Source organism: Pan troglodytes, chromosome 5, assembly GCF_028858775.2.
Source record: "Pan troglodytes isolate AG18354 chromosome 5, NHGRI_mPanTro3-v2.0_pri, whole genome shotgun sequence".
In the NCBI taxonomy this organism is placed as follows: Eukaryota; Metazoa; Chordata; class Mammalia; order Primates; family Hominidae; genus Pan; species Pan troglodytes.
The window spans coordinates 13843235-13862053 of NC_072403.2; the positions used below are offsets into that span (position 1 = coordinate 13843235).

General features: G+C 48.3%; 1 protein-coding gene across 1 annotated transcript in view; it reads right to left on the reverse strand.

Annotated features, from left to right (window-relative positions):
- The window catches only part of TXNDC5 (thioredoxin domain containing 5), a 29287-nt gene extending 11116 nt beyond the window's left edge, over positions 1-18171 (reverse strand). The window contains exons 1-4 of the mRNA XM_016954874.4: positions 17871-18171; positions 11935-12084; positions 6935-7040; positions 2467-2563 (exon numbers count right to left, since the gene is read on the reverse strand). Of these exons, the coding sequence (XP_016810363.1) occupies positions 2467-2563; positions 6935-7040; positions 11935-12084; positions 17871-18133 (616 nt within the window). The 5' untranslated portion in view covers positions 18134-18171. The remainder of the gene's footprint in view (positions 1-2466; positions 2564-6934; positions 7041-11934; positions 12085-17870) is intronic.
- Positions 18172-18819: the final 648 nt, after the last annotated feature.

Genomic DNA, 18819 nt, shown 5'->3' on the forward strand with positions numbered 1-18819 from the left:
GGGAGTTTCCCTACACAAGCTCTTATTGCCTGCTGATATCCACGTAAAAAAAGATGTGACTTGCTCCTCCTTGCCTTCCGCCATGATTGTGAGGCTTCGCCAGCCACGTGGAACTGTGAGTTCTCCATTAAACCTCTTTCCTTTGTAAATTGCCCAGTCTCGGGTGTGCACTCATCAGCAGTGAAAACGGACTAATACAAGTGGTTTCCACAAATGTCAGGCAAGTGCCTTCTTGGAGAAGGGAGGGTGGGCTGTGCCCTGCATGGGACACGGGAAGCTGGCAGTTTTATTTCTTGAACTGGACAGTAGTTACAGTGTGACCACGCTATAAAAATTCATTAAGCCCTACATTTGTTTTCTCGATCTGTATTATATTTTATCATTAAAAAAAAGTTTAAAAAATGAAACATCACCCCCTTGGCTAGGGGGAAAAAAACAAACAAACCCTCACAGCATCATTATTTGGACAGAGAAGGTGTTTAGCTGTTCTACCCTGACATTGGGCTGATAGCAAACTGAAAGCAGGCTGTGGCCGGGGAGAGAACTAACCAGTGGCATGTGGCCTGGCGTCTGAGCAGGACTCTGCCACACTAAGGCTCACAGCTACTGCCTCATCAGCACAGCAACAATGCACTTGAAGAAAATGGTGAAAAACTTCCTTTAAAAGTTAACAAACTTCCATTAAAAAATGTGCAAAGCTGAAACCATGTGCAGGTGCACGGTAGATCCTGCGCTGTAAGGTGGAGACAGGCTCTCTGGGAACCTAATCAGAGTACTGATGGGAAGCCAGCAAGGGCAGGAAGCCACCATGGTACCTACACGACACAGCTGTGTGGCAGCGACCCACTTAGGGAGGCGCTGGCTAGGCCTGCCGGAGTCGGTCTGTCCTGCGGAGTCGGTCTGTCCTGCCGGAGTCGGTCCGTAACAGGTGATTTGGGAAACACACCCTGCTCAGAGCCCAAGACAATCCCAGCTGAAAATGCATTCCCGTAGCAGAAAGCATGCTGCAGTTCTGCCGTCAGGGCACTGGTATGGATGAAATAACTTTTAGTAAAAGTGGGAAAAGGCTGAAGGCCTCACGATAAGTTACTGTAGACAGTAAGTGTGGTGGGGGAGGGGCTCTGACCCCCAGCAGGCACAAGTCACAAGGCCAGAGGCAATCCAAGCCATTTCTCACGTTTCCAACCCAGTCTTCTAAGGGGATTTCTCTCCATGGTAGCATTTGGTAATGGGAGCCGGCCAGGAAGCCAAAATTGCTTTCAAGTCATTCGGTGTTGGGCCAAGTTTTCTGAAACACATCTATGTGTGAATAAAGGGAGACTTATGTATTCACACTGGAAATTTTATGGGGATCATTCTGATATTAGGAGACCATTTTCAAAAAATGGGATGTGGTATAGAAAGATCTTTTAAGTGTAAGGAATAACTAATTTGATTCATGTTATAACGGTGTCATTAAATTCTGGGTTTTGTTTGGTTGTTTTCTGAGACAGGATCTCACTCTGTCACCCAGGCTGGAGTACAGTGGCATGATCACAGCTCACTGCAGCCTTGACCTTCCAGGCTCAAGTGATCTTCCCACCTCAGCTTCAGGAGTGTGCTTACCATACCCAGCCTTTTTTTTTTTTTTTTTTTTTTTTAAATCTTCTGTAGAGACAAGGTCTTGCTTAGGCTGATCTCAAACTCCTGGGCTCAAGCAGTCATCCCACCTTGTTCTCCCCAAGTGCTGGGATGACAGGCATGAGCCACTGTGCCCAATCTAAATTCTGTTTAGACAGGGAGAAGCTTTTGTTTCTGCCTGAGGTCATTAAGCATATGATTACCATTAATACACAGGCATACTTCCGAGATACTGTGGGTTTGGTTCCAGACCACTACAATAAAGATAATATCACAATAAAACAAGTCACACAAATTTTTTGGTTCCCTAGTGAATATCAAAGTTATGTTTACACTATAGTCTATGAAATGTGCTACAGCATTACTTCTTTAAAAACAATGTACCTTAATTAAAAAATATTTTATTGCTAAAAAGATGCTGACAGAGGGATACAAAGTAAGCACAAGCTGCTGGAAAAACCGCTAGACCTGCCAGATGCTGGGCTGCCAAAATCCTCAATCCATAAAAAAATGCAGTATCTCCAAAGTGCAATAAAGTAAAGAGCAATCAAGCGAGGTGAGTCTGTCAATAAACACTCTTAGCCAAGGATGCACTGTCCAGCTAGTGTGCGGGTCACGTGTGCTTAGCATTAGACTCGGCGTTTCCATAAGGGCACAGACAAAAGGAGAACTCATGTTTTAGAGGAGGTGCACTCAACAACAGTCCCAACAGCTCCTCTAGAGTGACCCTTTGTCAGTGCCACTGATGCTGCTATCTAAGAGCCCTTGAGTGGCAGGAAGGAAAAGCCCAGCACGCCAAGGAGTAATAGTGATTCTCTGAAGCTGGCATCAGGACGTCCCCCTTACCTTGTGCGACGTGCAGCTCAAAGTTGCTTGCTGAGAGCTCATACAGCCCTTGCTTGAGCTCAGGGGCACTGGGCGGTTCCACTTCCGGCTCTGGTGTCTAACAGGAGGAAATAAAACAGTCATGGGTGTGTCAGTGGAGACACAGGGAAACCATCCAGGAGGTGACTGTGTCTGTGGGGAACCGCCTGCAGATGCCTCCCTCACCCAACAACCTGGAACCTTTGTACGATGCTGCTGTGCTGAGTGAGGCCAGGTCAGGAACTGATCTCGTCAAGCCCTCTGGAAGCTTCAGCAAAAAGCCCCTCGTCAGCCTCACCCTCGGTGAAAGCTCTAGGTCTGAGTCTCCAGGGCAGCCAAGTGATAGCTGTCCCTACCCCAAAACCCAACCAAACAAAGCAGACAATGCAAAGGACAGTCTTACCCCATACCCTGTCCTCCTCTTTGAAACGTACTTGGATACTTCACAAAGAATACAAAATACAACGCCCGATGGACGTATTCTGAAGGGGTCAGCACTTGCAGACACCAGAGTGCCCAGCGCAGTGGCTCGTGCCTGTAACCCTAGCGTTTTGGGAGGCTGAGGCAAGAGGACTGCTTGAGCCCAGCAGTTCAAGACCAGCCTAGGTGACAGCCTAGCATTTTGGGAGGCTGAGGCAAGAGGACTGCTTGAGCCCAGCAGTTCAAGACCAGCCTAGGAAACAGAGTGAGACCCCATCGCTACAAAAAAAAAAATTTTATTTACCTGAGCATGGTGACGTGCACCTGTGGTCCCAGCTACTTGGGAGGCTGAGGTGGGAGGATCACTTGATCCCAGGGGGTGGAGGCTGCAGTGAGCTGAGAACATGCCACTGCACTCCTGCCTGGGCAACAGAGTGAGACTCTTCCTCAAAAAACACACAAACAGACACGAGGGTAGCAAAATGGACAAAGCTGAGAATGAGAAACTCAGGGACCAGGAGGGCCTGGTTATCCTTACTTCACACAAATGACAGGGAAAACTGTGAGGAAGACGCAACTGTGGAAGACTGATCAGAGAGAAAAGGAGGTGATGAGAAGGAAAATGCAGGTGAATGAAAGGCAACAGAGAGAAAACCATGGCATGAACATAAGCTGCACCTTCAAGAAAGAATGTAATTCATATGACTAAGTCTCGTACAGAAAGAGGGGGAAAGGGGCTTTTCAAAAGATGCTTCTGCCAGGACCCAAGCAGACAGCAATGTGTGCAGCTGTCTAGTCACAATCCTACATTTCTCAACTTTTCAGACCAGGTACAGCTGTGGCTTCCAACCAAAGTAACCAGAAATGAGGGAAAGATAATGGAATCAGTGTTCTGCTGCAGACACATTAAGTGTATATTACTCAGCTTTTATCTGGGGGTTCATATTCCTATTAAAAAGAATATCCAAGCTAAGTTGTTAAAGGCTTTAAAAGTGCTGACAGTTCAAAGCTGTGCAGGGCTGGAATCATAAAGAACCATAAAGTTTCCCTTCTGCTGCCAGCGCGTCAAGACTTTCAAAGTGCTAAATACCCACACAAAACAATGCCCGAGGGAAGAATGGCTAAGTGAACAGTCAATGAATGCACATAAGGTGAAATAAAATACCGTGTGCCACTCTCCATGAGATGTTCAAGGGCCTTTCAGTATGAAGTGTTCATTTATGGCACGTGCGGGGCCTCTAGTTGCTTCCTGGGTTCCTGGCAGACTCCAGAGCAGTCCCCCGGCACGGGAACACCACAGTGCATCCCAGAAACAGGTCACGTCTCGCCCTACAGTGGCAGCATAAGCTGATATGGTGCTTAAGAAACCTGGCAATATTCATCAAGAGCCATAAAAATGATCTTTTTTTTTATTCTTGGCCTTATAATTTTATGTCTGGGAATACTGTATTCTAAAAATATCACTCAAAAGAAGGGGGGGTGGAAAGTCCTTTACAAAGATAAACTTGTTCCCTACATCATTACTGATGATGGAAAAGGTATAAATAACCTAAATATCCACTGACAGAATTAGAGTTGAATTATGGCAAATCCACATGATAAAATAATATAAGACATGATCAATATAAAGACCACATAAATATATAAAATCATTAATGAGATGAAACATGTTTGTATAACTGTTCAAGAAAAAATACAGAAGCAAACATGGAAATACAAAAATTGCAGTAGAATGTACAAAGTGACAAATTGTCTTTTGAGTTTCTTGAATATTGCCACAACACTTAAAAAAATCTAAATTTATCCCACGTGAATATTAAAAAATGTATGTACTAAGTTACTTAGGTATACAGATAAAGAACTTTTTTTAAAGTTTTCACTTAAAAAGCTAAGAGAATTCTGGTTTGCAGTATAAAGTGTATATACTTAAACTTTTCCACAATAAGGCGCATTGTCATTGTTTCTGGCAATTATCTGGGGCCTGCTATTGCTGGAGACACTAAAATATGGCAAGTTGGTGACTGTGGTTCTGGGGTGGCATGGGGGGATTACACGCGGCCATCCTGCTCCCACACTGAGGAGATAGAAAGTCCCTTGCAGAGCCTGGACGCAGCCTCTCAGCCCTTTCCAACCTGCAGGTGAGGCCGCCACCTCCACTAAGGGAAATGGGCCGTGAGATGAGGTCTTTCTGCCGTCCTGATACTGGCTGCTGGTTTCTTGAATAAAGCCATCATAGAAGACTGGCTTTTTTGGTGAAATTTATTTGAGGCTATTAACTCCTCCTTAAAATTGGTTTCCTACCATCCAATATACGTGTCCCCACAAAGAGAATATTTTCACAAAGGAAACAATGTCCAATTGAAAACTATGAAAGTCACACGTGCTCATTCAGCTTTCTTGCCAGGACAAAGATGCAAATTTCCTGAGAGGTCTGTGGTTCTCTCTTTTAGCTAAAGTTAGGTAAGTCTCTGGTTCAATGACATAACATCACACACCAACAGTCTCCACCATACAGTTCAGAGAGTTTTTTTTTTTTCACGATAGTTTTTGCTCTGTTGCATAGGCTGGAGTGCAGTGGCATGATCTCGCCTCACTGCAACCTCTGCCTCCTGGGTTCAAGTGATTCTCCTGCCTCAGCCTCCCAAGTAGCTGGGATTACAGGCGCCTGCCACCTGGCTAATTTCTGTATTTTTAGCAGAGACGACGTTTCACCATGTTGGCCAGGCTGGTCTTGAACTCTTGACCTTGGGTGATCCACCCGCCTCAGCCTCCCAAAGTGCTAGGATTACAGGCATGAGCCACCACACCCAGCCGAGTTGAGAGAGTCTTTGCAGATGAGGGATGGAAGCACTGAATCAGCAGCCAAGTTTCTGATTAGGTCATCAGAGAAGATGGGGCAGAGCAGAAGAGCCGCACAGACACACTGGAAACTGGCAACAGTAAGCAGCAAAGCTCCAAAAGGACCACCACAGACCACCTTCAAATCAGTGGGCGCTTAGCTGATACAAGAAGGTAGTCTTCGGTATTTGTTGAAATTGAAATTACAAAGACTTCAGATGCTCTTCCTAGCTCATCAGGATCCTACAGTGTAGGAACACGGGTGTTTTTCCAGTCCCTCTCCAACACAGCAGCATGACCCACCAGGTCTACCCGGCATCCAGGGACCTGAGCACTCGGCATTAATCAGAAGGCACCACCCACAAAGGAACACTTAACCAGTGGTTTATGATCATGATGATTTATAAAAAAGTGAAGACTTCCAACATCAACTGGGGAGGGGGAGGATTATAAATCCTTTTTAGTACATAATATTCTAAGAGTCTACAATCTCCTGATATTAGCCTTAGTATGGGAAGTGCATTAATGGTACAAAATGATGTTATAAGCAAAGCCCATTAGAGACTCGGGGACTGAGCACCGAGAAGAAAAGGAAGGATCCACCCTACGGGTACAGCTGTCGGGCTAGGCCCGAGCCAGAGGGCTGCAGGTGGTGGAGGGCAAAGGTTGGGGGGATGGGAGGAGGCTCCAGTGCTGGCTTGGATAGGAGATTCTAGGCTGGGCCCAGCCCTGACCCCAGGTGGTCCAGAGTCAGTCTCTGATGCTGGGGTACAGTTGTGAACTGTATTACCTGTGACAGTGGCACGGTGGCAGTGTTAACAAAGAGTAAGTGCTTATCTGTGAGGCCACACAAGTGACTTCCCTGAAGACTGACTACAGCCAAACAAGGCGCAGGGTGGCGGAGAAGACAAACACCAAAATGGTGGTAACTGCTGAAACTCAGGGTTTAGCCTTCTCTTGACTTTTGTGCACATTTAGGTATTTCCACACCAAAAAGTTTCTGTAAAAGTTCATCTTTACCTATAATATCAATAAGCTCCAAAAAAAGTAGAGTTGCTTTAAAATGGCAGCCTTAATCATTAACCTCAACTGGCCTCTGCCCCGTTACATATTACCCCAAAGATGTAGGCAGGGAGAGAGAGAGGGAGGGAGGGAGGGAGGGAGGGAGGGAGGGAAGGAGGTAGACACTCACCACTGGCTCCTCGTTCAGTGTCTGCAGCATCCAGTTTTCCAGTGTCTGGAAGTCCCGAGGACCCTGGTACTTCACAGCTTCTTGGCCTGGCTTGAAAAGCTTTAAGCTGAAAGAATAACAAAGGATTAGACAGAGCAAAAAGAAAGTTGTCTTATCAGAGAGCAAACTCATTTAGTGAAACAATCAGAAAATGAGCTGTCAAGGGGCTGCAGCCAGGCACGTATCTGCTCCTCTCTGATAAAAAGGAAACAAACATAACGTTCCAAGAGATAATACATTCAGTTAATCCTAAACTTTCAGAAGTTTCTGGTTTTATTCAAGGAAAACTAAAATGAGGTGAAAACTTCCAGCCCGCTGCTGTGACTGAGGCCTCAAAAGCTACAGTATTCAGTGCTCCTCTGCAGCAGCCTCGGGCCTTCCCTGCAAGCTACTGTTATGCTTTCCCGGCTTCAGCAGTTGTTGTGTCTGTGTTCAAATTAGGACTGGAGCAGATACGGTGTTGTTTTGCAATTAAGGTATTCTTCCAGGCCACCTGGCAGGTATTCAACTCTTACAAGGCCTGAATATCTAGTTACTGTGAGAATTCAAGTTTCCAGCTATAAGAACATCCTTGACATTGACTGATGCCGTCCATTCACCTTCCCATAGAGAAGGAATCTTTTCTTTTTCCTACAAATGTTGGCCTCTGAAGGAATCTGCAGAGAGGATACGGGAGTAGGTCCTTTAACCATAAGCAAAAGACATCACCAGAGGATGAAATTAACACTCAGTTCCTGTATCCCTCCAGCAGTCACGGGAAAACGTGCTCTAATACTCTAGATAAAAATTCATAGGTGTCAAGGATAGGCAAAAATGTGACTACCAATAGAAGAAAAAAGAAATACAGAGTACCATTTGTTGGCAAGCCTGCTCATCTAAACACCCCTGCCACTTCTACAGCACGTATGTGGATTTTGTGAGTAAATGCCCAATGTACGGTAACAGAATTGTAAGACGGCAACATATGTAAAATCTGACATGAAGGTTTGAATAGTGTCTTAGTTCAACGGCTGTAACAGAAGACCACAGACTGGGTGTCTTAGAAACAACAGAATCTATTTCGCCTAGCTCTAGAGACTGGGAAGTCTGAGATCAAGGTGCCAGCAGAGTCAGTGTCTGGTGAGGGCTTTCTGGTTCACAGATGGTGTCTTCTTGCTGTGCCCTCACATGGCAAAAGGGGAAACAGAACTCTCTGGGGCCTCTTTCATAAGGTATGCAACCCTATTCATGAGAGCTCCACCCTAATAACCTACTCCCTCTCAAAGGCCCCACCTCCTATTGCCAGCATTGGGGATTAGGATTTCACCTATGAATGCTGGGGGACACACACACTCCGTCCAAAAAAAAAAATGGCTAATTCTCCTTAAAATGAAGTCACATGGCTAGATTAGGCTTTGAAATTAAAATCAGCATACTGGCCTTACCCAGAACCTAAGATAGTATGATGGGGCATAGGTAGGGTCCCTAATGTGTCTCCAATGCAGAATATACACCCAGCTTCCTCAGCAGCTCAGACTCTCATAACCACAAAAAACAGCCAAAACTTAACTAGATTTGGCCAGTACACCGGCTACGTCACGAAGTTCAACATGATAAGCAACTGCAACGTCTGTGGTATCAAAGATGATTGCCCTCACCTAGCCTGGCACCTCCCCAGGCTCCCACAAGGTGTGTTCCGCACCTGGAAACAGAAACTGCTTCCTGCACGGCTCTGCCTCCCGCTAACGCTCTTCAGGAAGGGAAATGGGTGGATCCTCAAGACATCAGAAAGGACCAGGGACGGTCACACTTGTGTCTTTGCTAAAAGTAAAATACAGTAAGACCTAGCCTAGGATTTTTTTGTAATTTGCTATTCATTTGCAAAACAAATAATTTTTAAAAAACCATCTTCTTCTTGTTGGACTGATAATCGTTCTAACCTGCCCAGGAAGTCTGAGATTCTTCCTCGGTAAGTTCACAGAGCCCAGGGACAGAGCGGACACTTCTGGTCCAGACCTTGCAGTGAGTTTGGGACATCTGACTTCAATTCTCACTGTCGACAGGGGTGAGGGAGGTGATGGAGACTGGGCCACAGGGTACAAGCCCAAACAAAGTATTGCCCCAGATTTCCGCTATTACCAAGCCTCCACATGGGCATTTGAGTCTCCTTTTTCAAGGAGACTGCAGGGAGAAAATCCCCATGTAGGTACTGCCTTGGCAAACAGCATGATGAAAGTTCTACTACCGTAGACAGTGTTATCAGTTGAACTGTGTCCTGCAAGACAGATCTGTGTAAGTCATAACCATCAATCTCAGAAGGTGACCTTATTTAGAATAAGGTCTTTACAGAGATATTCAAGTTAAAATGAGGTCACTAGGATGGGCCCCAATCTAGCATGACTGGTGTCCTTGTAAGAAGGGTTTGGACACAGAGAGAGACACACACACACACAGAGAGAAGGGCATGTGAGGACAGAGGACGGCAGTGATGCATCTACACGCCAAGGAACGCCAAAGATGACCAGGAAACCAACAGGAGCCAGGATGAGGCAAGGGAGGATTCCCCTACAGGTTTCAGAGGGAGCATGACCCTGCTGGCTCCTTGATTTAGGACCTCTGGCCTCCAGGACTGTAGAGAATACATTTCTATTGTTTCTGGCCACCCGGTTTGTGGAACTTTGTTACAGCAGCCTAGGAAACTAACACAGGTAGTTCCCCCCGTCAGTCCTGCCCTGCTGTAATGATTCATGACTGGCCCAACAGGAAGACCTCAAAACATTTTCCTGAGCACAGCCAGCCATCTCTAGGGAGCATGGGAGCCCAAACTCCCTGCCCCTCCAATCCTTTACTCCAGTTACACTTGCCAGGAAAGAATAACGTGAAAGCTCATGTCCTGACACATGCCTGGACTCAGGCAGGTACAGTCGTCACCTGCCTCGGGCCTCACAACCACTCTATGGGATGGGCACTTGTCTTAGAGGAGTCAAAGCTCGCTCAAGTCAATCTACAGATGCCCCAGTGCGACCACATTGCACACAGCACATTCCACCTCCTGCATTCTCGGGGGGAAAATAATCTGTTCTCGGAGCTTCTGCAGGGCAGTGATGGTCACAGAGGTTCCTTCCCAAACTGTGTTCAGTGTGGTGTACGTTCATTTTTGTTCTTTTTAATAACACAAAACCAGCCATGGTTTACTTGGGGAGACCAGATCTTCTCATTAAAAATCTAAACACATGATCCAACACGGGCCTTTTTAAATTTCTGACTTTTTACATTTGTGACTTTTTAAATTTGTGATGGTTTTTGGTGAATACCAACTATGGAGTAGCTGATATTGCAGCTGATAGCTGTTATGGCCAGGCTGAGGTGGAAGCCTTCGCTTCCTTCTCTGAAGCCCCATAACACATACCACTCTCAGCTCCATTACAGGTCCTGTGTCACCTTCCCTGTGGCATGGTGTGTGGTGCACATAGTCTCAGGCCACAGATGGTCAGCAGGTTAAGAGGAAAGACACCACAGCCAGTTCATCCCTGCTGCCCCTGAACTTTGAAAGCAACAGTCTCTCAACCGGTAAGCATTCACCTCCTCGCCCTCATCTCTGCTCACTACCTGCTTCTTTGGGATGCTCTTGATCCATACTTTCAATGCAATACTATAAAGCATAGAATAGTTAATGCTTTTACGTAGATACAGATAGTAAGCAATTTTATCTCCATTGATCTGATTTAAAGTAAACCCAAATTATGGCACTTACATTAGCAAGCAGTCACCAAAGACCAAGAATTCCAGAGTCCTTTGTGGAAACGCCCACATTTCCAAATGGTAGGGAAAACCCTAACATGTATTGGGTGTGCTCAGATTGGTGTCTGCACACATTCCATGTAAGTCCTGTAACAATGTTTGAGGGATCACCTTACTTACAGGTTAAGTGATGACGTCAGAGCTGGGTGGTAAATAAATGGTAGAGCTGGGATTTGACTACGACTTCTAGGTTGAAGCCTGGAGCTCCCTCCACTTTTCTGCCTCCCAGGTTTGAATATAAGCTCCAGTTTTATGCTTTATTGATGGCCCCCTATATTATTCAATTAAGCAATAAATTGTATAGAATTGACTTCACTCCTCAATTGAAACAAACAGCAAGGAAGTGACCGTGGCAATCCCTCCACCTCCTTCAGAAACAGCTTCTTCTCTTTTTTGAAGAACTGCTTTTCCCTCCAACACTTGGCACATGGTGTGAATGGGCATGTGTCTTGCTATAAGCTCCTGTTTCCCTGGCCACAGTGACTATTCCTGGAACGAACATTCCAGCCAAGCAGGGCCAGTCAGTGGTGGGCCCTTCTGTGCAAACAGAGATACAGGCCTGGAAAGCCGTCATCTCAAGGGAGGCGCAGGAGAAACAGACCCCAGGCCCCTGGAGCTGGGTCTCAGAGGTTCCTCCACAGCCTTTTAAATAGTCCTTCCTTTCTGTTTAATAAGAGAACAATTCTATTTCTAGAATTGAGAACATTTCAATTTCTATTTCTTATAACCAAAAAAATTCTTAACTGTCAAGGAAGTAAGTATCATCGTCTGTCAGACTCTATACTTCTTTCCAACAGGAACAGCCCTGTGGGAGTCACACGGGAAGGAACTATAGGAAGGGTGTTTGCGAATAAGTCACCAGCAAAAGCAAGCCAAAACTGATGACAGTCCATGCACACTGTGTAAAATGTACCGGTGAACATCTAGCATGGCGGGACCGCCATTTTTGTCTTGCAAACACATTCTCTTATAAACAGGAAAACCCAACACTGATGAATTAAAGGTTATCCAAGTATAAAAGCCATCTAAAACAGACACAGCATTAAATGCAGTTTCTCCCTAATGACAGGGACTGCCTGCTTAAATTTAGTATCTCTTCACACCTTTACCAAAAGTTTAACTAGGACTTTCTTTGTAGCCAGGAGCCACCTAGGAAGCGTGCCCCCTTCCTTCCAACTTACGTGGGGTATCCTCGCACCCCCTGGGCGGAGCACACGTCGGAGTGGGCCGTGCAGTCCACTTTAGCCACATAGACTTTGGCATCTTCCATGCTGTTATATTTGTCTCCCAGGTCATTCCAAGTCGGCTGCAGCCGCTGGCAGTGTCCACACCTGGAACAAGGCAAGAGTACAAGCACACTGAGTATCAGGTCACAGGGCAGCAGGCCCACAACTTCAGCTCTGTCCAGGGGACAATGGGGCTCTCAGTCCTTTCTTTACACCATTGCAGATGGCAGCTCCTGGACCAGTACTCCAGGACCTCTCTCCCCCGCTCCCATCCCTCCAGAGTCGCTGCCCTGTTCTCAGCATGAAATCTTGGCCTTGTTCCAGTATTAAACTTAGCAAAGTGTTGTTGTGGATCCTAGTTGTTCTGGCCCTGCTGACCTCCCGCTTGACTTCTATCCCAGAGTCCACCCTCCTTCCCTTGTGGCCTACTCCTGAGCCCTACTGCAGCATCTGCAGTGTTCCCAAAGGACTATAGCTTGGCTGGGCCCTGGGACACATTCTCTCTGACACTTCGTCCCTAAACTCCACCTAGCTAAATCTATCTGCCCTTCAGGTTTAGTTTGGGTGTCACTTCCTCTAGCAAGTCGGCCCTGACTCCCCGGGCTGTTCAGCACCCATTCTCTTCTCCTGCCCTTCTGGAAAGCCTCTCTACTCCTCCCTTGGACAGTAGCTTAGCACTTCCTGCTGTATCTGCTACTTTTATTCGTCGAGTCTCCTCCACTATATAACCAAATGGCTACAAACATAAGGCAATCTCAAAATTTAATCAACTGCAATTTTCTCCAATGAGAAGGAAAAAAAAAAGTTTGTGGCCACCTATACTTCTAGGGTTGAAGTAAGCAAATGTCTATTCTTAGTATTCATTGTATGAATTCAGTTATGTATAAATATTTTAAAATCACCCATCATTTAAAATAGTATCTTAACTAGGCTTCTTGCCATGCTTCACATTTCATGAGGATATCAGCATCTTTCCCAACACTAGACCTTAAGTCATACAGCTGACCACAGCTCTCGCTGTGTTCTCTGGACAGTATGTCTACAGTGCCATACTCGAATTTTGAATGAGACAACCCTAGAAACTTTATCCCAGGTTTCAACTACAATCCCATAGCATTATGACACATGGGTTTGTTTGCTATTTAATATGGCAGGAACACACTGATGCCTACAATGTAACCACTTTGCTGTATCGCTTTTTAAAATGCTTTTTTTTAAAACACACTTGCTTATATGAACACTCAACGCTTAGAATTGTGACTTCTTCCTCAAAATAATTTAATAATCTGTTAAATCTCCGTTTATTTTCTGACAGATTACCTGAAAAATAAGCATTTAAGTCAGATGCAGTGGCTCATGCCTGTAATCCCAGCACTTTGGGAGGCCAAGGCAGGAGAGCTGCTTGAGCCCAGGGGTTCAAGACTGGCCTGGGCAACACAGTGAGACCGCCATCTACAAAAAATTTTAAAAAATTAGCCTGGTGTGGTGGCACACACCTGCAGTCCTAGCTACCTGGGAGGCTGAGGCAGAGGGATCACTTGAGGCCAGAAGGTTGAGGCTGCAGCGAGCTATGATCACACCACTGCACTCCAGCCTGGGTGACAGAGTGAGATTTTGTCTCTTAAGAAAAAAAGGATTTAAGCCGGGTGTGGTGGCTCACACCTATAATCCCAGCACTTTGGGAAGCCGAAGCAAGCGGATCACAAGGTCAGGAGTTCGAGACCAGCCTGACCAACAAGGCGAAACCCCATCTCTACTAAAAATACAAAAATTAGCTGGGCATGGTGGCACACGCCTGTAATCTCAGCTACTCAGGAGGCTGAGGCAGGAGAATCGCTTGAACCCGGGAGGCGGAGGTTGCAGTGAGCCGAGACCATGCTATTGCACTCCAGCCTGGGCGACAGAGCAAGACTCCATCTCAAAAAAAAAAAAAAAAACAGATTTAAAGGTAGCACTGAAAAAGTCTGCTTCAAGTTAATGTGTCTTCCCTAAACAGCACTTTCTTGGCCAGCTAAGAGAATCCCTGCTTTATGAGATACTCAGATACAAAAAAAAAAGCACAATGAAACTATACATGCAGATTTAACTTCTGTAGATTCAACAAAGTGAGTTTATGTGGGGGGGGAAAGGAAACAAGAAAAAAAAAGGCAATTCCCACAGAACCCTGAAGTGTGTGCAAGCTGGGAGATGTGAGATTTTTGTTCCTCAGCAGGCCTTGGTTCCTACATGCTTCTCATGGCATGAGCATCTCTCCGACTACATGAAGTGTGACCCTGCTGTCTAAAGGCACAGGTTTGAGAACTAGTCCATTTGGTGTTTAACCAAAGAAGCCATGATAGTTCTAATGCTGGAGGAAACGCTGGCAGTGGGGACTGACTGACTGACTGGGGCGGTGTCCAACAAGGCACCTTCCTAAGGGACTGTCAAAGGCAGTTCTGACCTTTAGGGGACTTTGATCAGATATGCTCATTCTGGAACTTTAGAACTCCTCTGCAATCTTGACAAGGTTTTGTTTTGCTACTGCTTTTTTTCCCCCCCCTTTTTTTTTGAGAAAACACAAGATTAGATTAAGAATGAGAATAAACAATAAATAAGTTTGTGGTGCGCTAAATCAAAACTGACCATTCTGGGCCATCACCAAGTTGGGCGTGCCCTTGCTCCTGGCTGTGATGGGGCCACAGGTGCTATCTAGTCGGCCCTGCGGCTACAGCACCCAACTCTGAGACAGGCAGCTGCACTCAGAAGGTAGCCTGTGGCCAAGAAGTAGAGCAAAGCTACCTGGTCCAAATCTTGACCTCACTGTCACCAGGTTCAGGGTGACTCACAAACTGGCCATACAGAAGTTGTGACCTGATGTTGGCACAAAATCTACAGCAGCAGGATAACCCTGCAGAAGCCAAGTGCAGGGCAAAAATACACAGATCGATGTTTTTGTTACAGGGGTCCCAGCCCCTTAATCACACGTGGGCTTTCACCATTCCACGGCAGCTGAAACTGGAAAAAGGTATGTGTGTGTTGAGGGGGAGTCCACTGAGTGTTCTATCTGAGCTCCAAACGCTCAGCTCACCACTCCAGGACCTCCTTCCCTCTCCTGCATAGACCCCTCCAGAGTCACCACCTTGCTCTCAGCCTTATAACTTACCAAAGTGTTGTGCCAGGTATTGTTGGTCCTACTTGATCTTGCCCCTGCTGACCTCCCATTTGACTCTCCGCCCACTCAGCCTCCTTTCCTGGCAGCCTATTCCTGAGCCCTACTGCAGTATCTGCAGTTTTCTGAAAGGGCCCTCTTAAAAGTCCAACTTAAACACCATCATAGAAACCCACATATCTCTGTTTAAGTATTTGTAGTAGACTATCAAGAAGTCAACAAATATGCCAGGTGCGGTGGCTTACGCCTGTAATCCCAGCACTTTGGGAGGAAGAGGCGGGCAGAACACAAGGTCAAGAGATCGAGACAATCCTGGCCAACATGGTGAAACCCCATCTCTACTAAAAATACAAAAATTAGCTGGGCGTGGTGGCACGCACCTGTAGTCCCAGCTTCTCAGGAGGCTGAGGCAGGAGAATCGCTTAAACCCAGGAGGTGGAGGTTGCAGTGAACCAAGATTGCGCTACTGCACTCCAGCCTGGCAAGAGAGCAAGACTCCATCTCAAAAAAAAAAAAAAAAAAAAAAAAGTAACAACATAAAGCTAATTATTCTGGAAGCATCCAGCTAAATGTCTACAAGCCACATATAATGAAAAAGGAATTTACTTAATACCAAGTGCCCAGATGTGCCAGTTTTCTCTCACTCAGCCCAGGACTAGCTGGTATTTATTGCAAAGATTCTAAACTTAAAATTCCTTTGGCACTGTGGGGACTTATTACATCTGCATGTCAGTTTTTCTTTTAAAAAAAAAAAAAAAAGTAAAGAATGGGATGCGATGGCTCATGCCTGTAATCTCAGTACTTTGGGAGGCCAGGGCAGAAGTACTGATTGAGGCCAGGAGTTTGAGACCAGCCCCGGCAACATAGCGAGACCCTGTTTCTACCAACTACAACAAAAACAACAACAACAAAATAAGCTGGGTGTGATGACCTGCGCCTGTAGTCACAGCTACTTCAGAGGCTGAGGCAGGAGAATCACTTGAGCCCAGGAGTTAGAGGCTACAGTGAGCTGCGGCTGCGTACCACTGGTTTCAGGCTGGGTAACAGAGCAAGATCCCATCTCTAAAATAAATAAATAATGAAGAAAGAAAAAAGAAAACCCATCGACAGATGTATTCCACTGAAATAGGCTCCAATTAAGTAGTACATTTAATTAAAATAGTTGCTGAGAATACTCCCGAACAGAGAGAAACTGTTAATACTGCCTGATTGTTTTATGTTACAAAGTAATTTCTAAACCATTGGAGTTCTAAAAATTCGAGTCAGTTGGTTCTTAGGAATGTGAAACATAATGTACTTCATATATACATTGTTAATAAACCCACAGTGGCCCAAAAAGTTGATTTAACTCCAAATGAACTGAAACGCAGTAATAACCTGAATACAGGGTTAAGAGAAAAACGTTTCTCCCAGTTTGAAAGGTACAATTTCTGAACTGGCCATTTTTCTTAGGGTACGTTTTCTCTATGCCTCCCTACATCCCTTTCCCAAGTGAGCCTCTACTGAGCTCTGGGGAAGAATACCAAGTTCTGCAACAAGAACCTGCAGGCTATTCCAACCTCTCAAAGGTCTTGTGTCCTAAAATTATGGCTTTCTGCTCTGGCCTGTGGTCACTTCCCTTCCTCGGGGCATCCCGGCACTGGCAGGAAAGCTGTGCACATGCTTGTGTGAATGACAGGAAGCTCTTCCGTGGGATGAGTGCCAGGGTAGGGGTCTCTCAGGTCAGCAGCGAGGCCCACACCAAAGCCTCGCCCAGAGAACCAAAGCAAGAGGGACCATCTGCTCAACGGAGGGGCTTTTCCGATCTCACACATAACAAGTGACCTGGACCCGAGAGAGCAGCGCAGCAGGGAGGTGACAGGACAGCCTGGAGTTGAGGACCAGTGGGCTCCGTTCAGAGAGTACATCCACCCTGAGCTGCAGGGGGGCGCAGGGGTTCCAGAATTCGCACTACCTTGGTCTTCCCGGGGTAGCTCAGCAACCCTCCTCTGCCTGGACCACTCCTTCCTATCCCACAAAACACGCACAAAGTGGGAAACCACACCTTCCTGGGTTCTATTTTTCAACTAAAGCCTCTGGAAGGGGACGTGCCCGCAGTCTAAGTGTCCCAGCCGACCCCGGTGGCCGCGGCAGCAGCAAGGCCGCTCTGGTGAGTGCACGTGGCCCACGGGCAGGCCGCGCGTCCGGCCGGCACAGGAAGTTTGGGGCGCTGGGCAGGGACCGCGGGGTGACATTTGGACTCCCGGCTGCCCGAAAGGGCGACGACCCCACCTTCCCCTCCCTCGGTGCCGAGGTGCAAGAGGCGGTTGAATTCAGGAGCGCGGCGCAGGGCGGGCTTTTCCCGGCTGTCCCCTCGGGGTCCGCCCCCTCCTCCCGCACCGCCCCGGCCGCCTAGCGCCACGTCAGCCGCGAGTGCCCGGCCCGCTGAGCTCACGCCCCCCGACCCGGAGCCCCAAGCCCTCGGTCCCCTGCAGTCCCCGGCTCCCGGCCCCGAGCCGCGGCGCCCGCGCCCCCCGCCCCCCCCCCCAGCCGGAGCCCCGAACCCGCAGGGTCCCCGCGCCCCCAGTACTACACCCCGCACCCCTGAGCCCCGAGCCCCGCGCCCGTAGCACGCACGCCGCTGACCAGAGCCGTCGGCGTCCACGTGGCCCCGGGCCCGGGACCCCCCGCCCGCGGCGCCCAAGCGCCCCACGCCCCCCGAAGCGCCAAGTGCGGGGCAGAGCGCCGGTCTGCGCGGCGTTACCAGGGCGCGAAGAACATGACGAAGTGCGCGGCGCTCTGGATCCCGTGCGTGAACATGTCGGCCGTGTACAGGTGCTTGCTGTGCGGGTCCTGTCCGTCCTCGCCGTCTGCCGCGGGGGGCCCGTCCGCCGCCGCCGCCGCCGCCTCCTGGGCCCGGGCGCCCCAGCGCCCGCCGCCGCCATGGCCCAGCAGCAGCAGCAGCAGCGCAGTCAGGGCCGACGGCCGGGCCAGCAGCGGGAGGAGGCGTCCTGGGCGCGCGGGCATCGCGGCGGGGCTGGGCGCGCTCTCGCCGCGGCCTCCGGTCCCCTCGCAGCGCCCGCCCCGCGCCCCGCCCCCGAGAGGCCGCGCCCCTTCCTCTCCCCGCCCGCCCGCGCCGGCGCGCGACCGCTACCCGCCCGAGGCCCGGCTCCGCGCCCCGGCAGGGAAGGGCTGGAGCGAGGGACCGAGTCTGGGAGAGCCTTCCGAGTCCGGCCTCCTGCCTTCCCGCCATGGGACGGCTCGCCCCAATCCCGCGAGGCTCCTGCGCCTCCGCAACCCAGGCCCGCACCCCTTTCCCCAGGGGCCCGCTCTGCTCAGAGCGGCGGTGAACACACGAAGTAACGATGAGGCCAGCGGGAAGCCACGGAGGGGCAGGTCAGCCTCGGCTAATCTCAGCTCACACAAGCACCCCGCGATTTCAGGCCAAAGGAAGGAGAGAGCTGCTGTCAGCAGAATATAGGAAATCGGGCAAAAGACGGTGGGGTTTGCACCTGAATTAGTTAGATTCTTGGCCAGAGCTCAACTGTGATTCTCGACCTGGGCTCAGAGGGGTGATGAAACCCGCTTCCCAAGTGAACCCCTTGCTGGTTACCCCTGCCCGGCCTTAACTCAGGGATGAAGAGGAGAGAAAGTCAAAGCGGCCTCTTCTAGACAAGACGGCACCTAGCAGGACTGACTGGGGTCCTACTGTG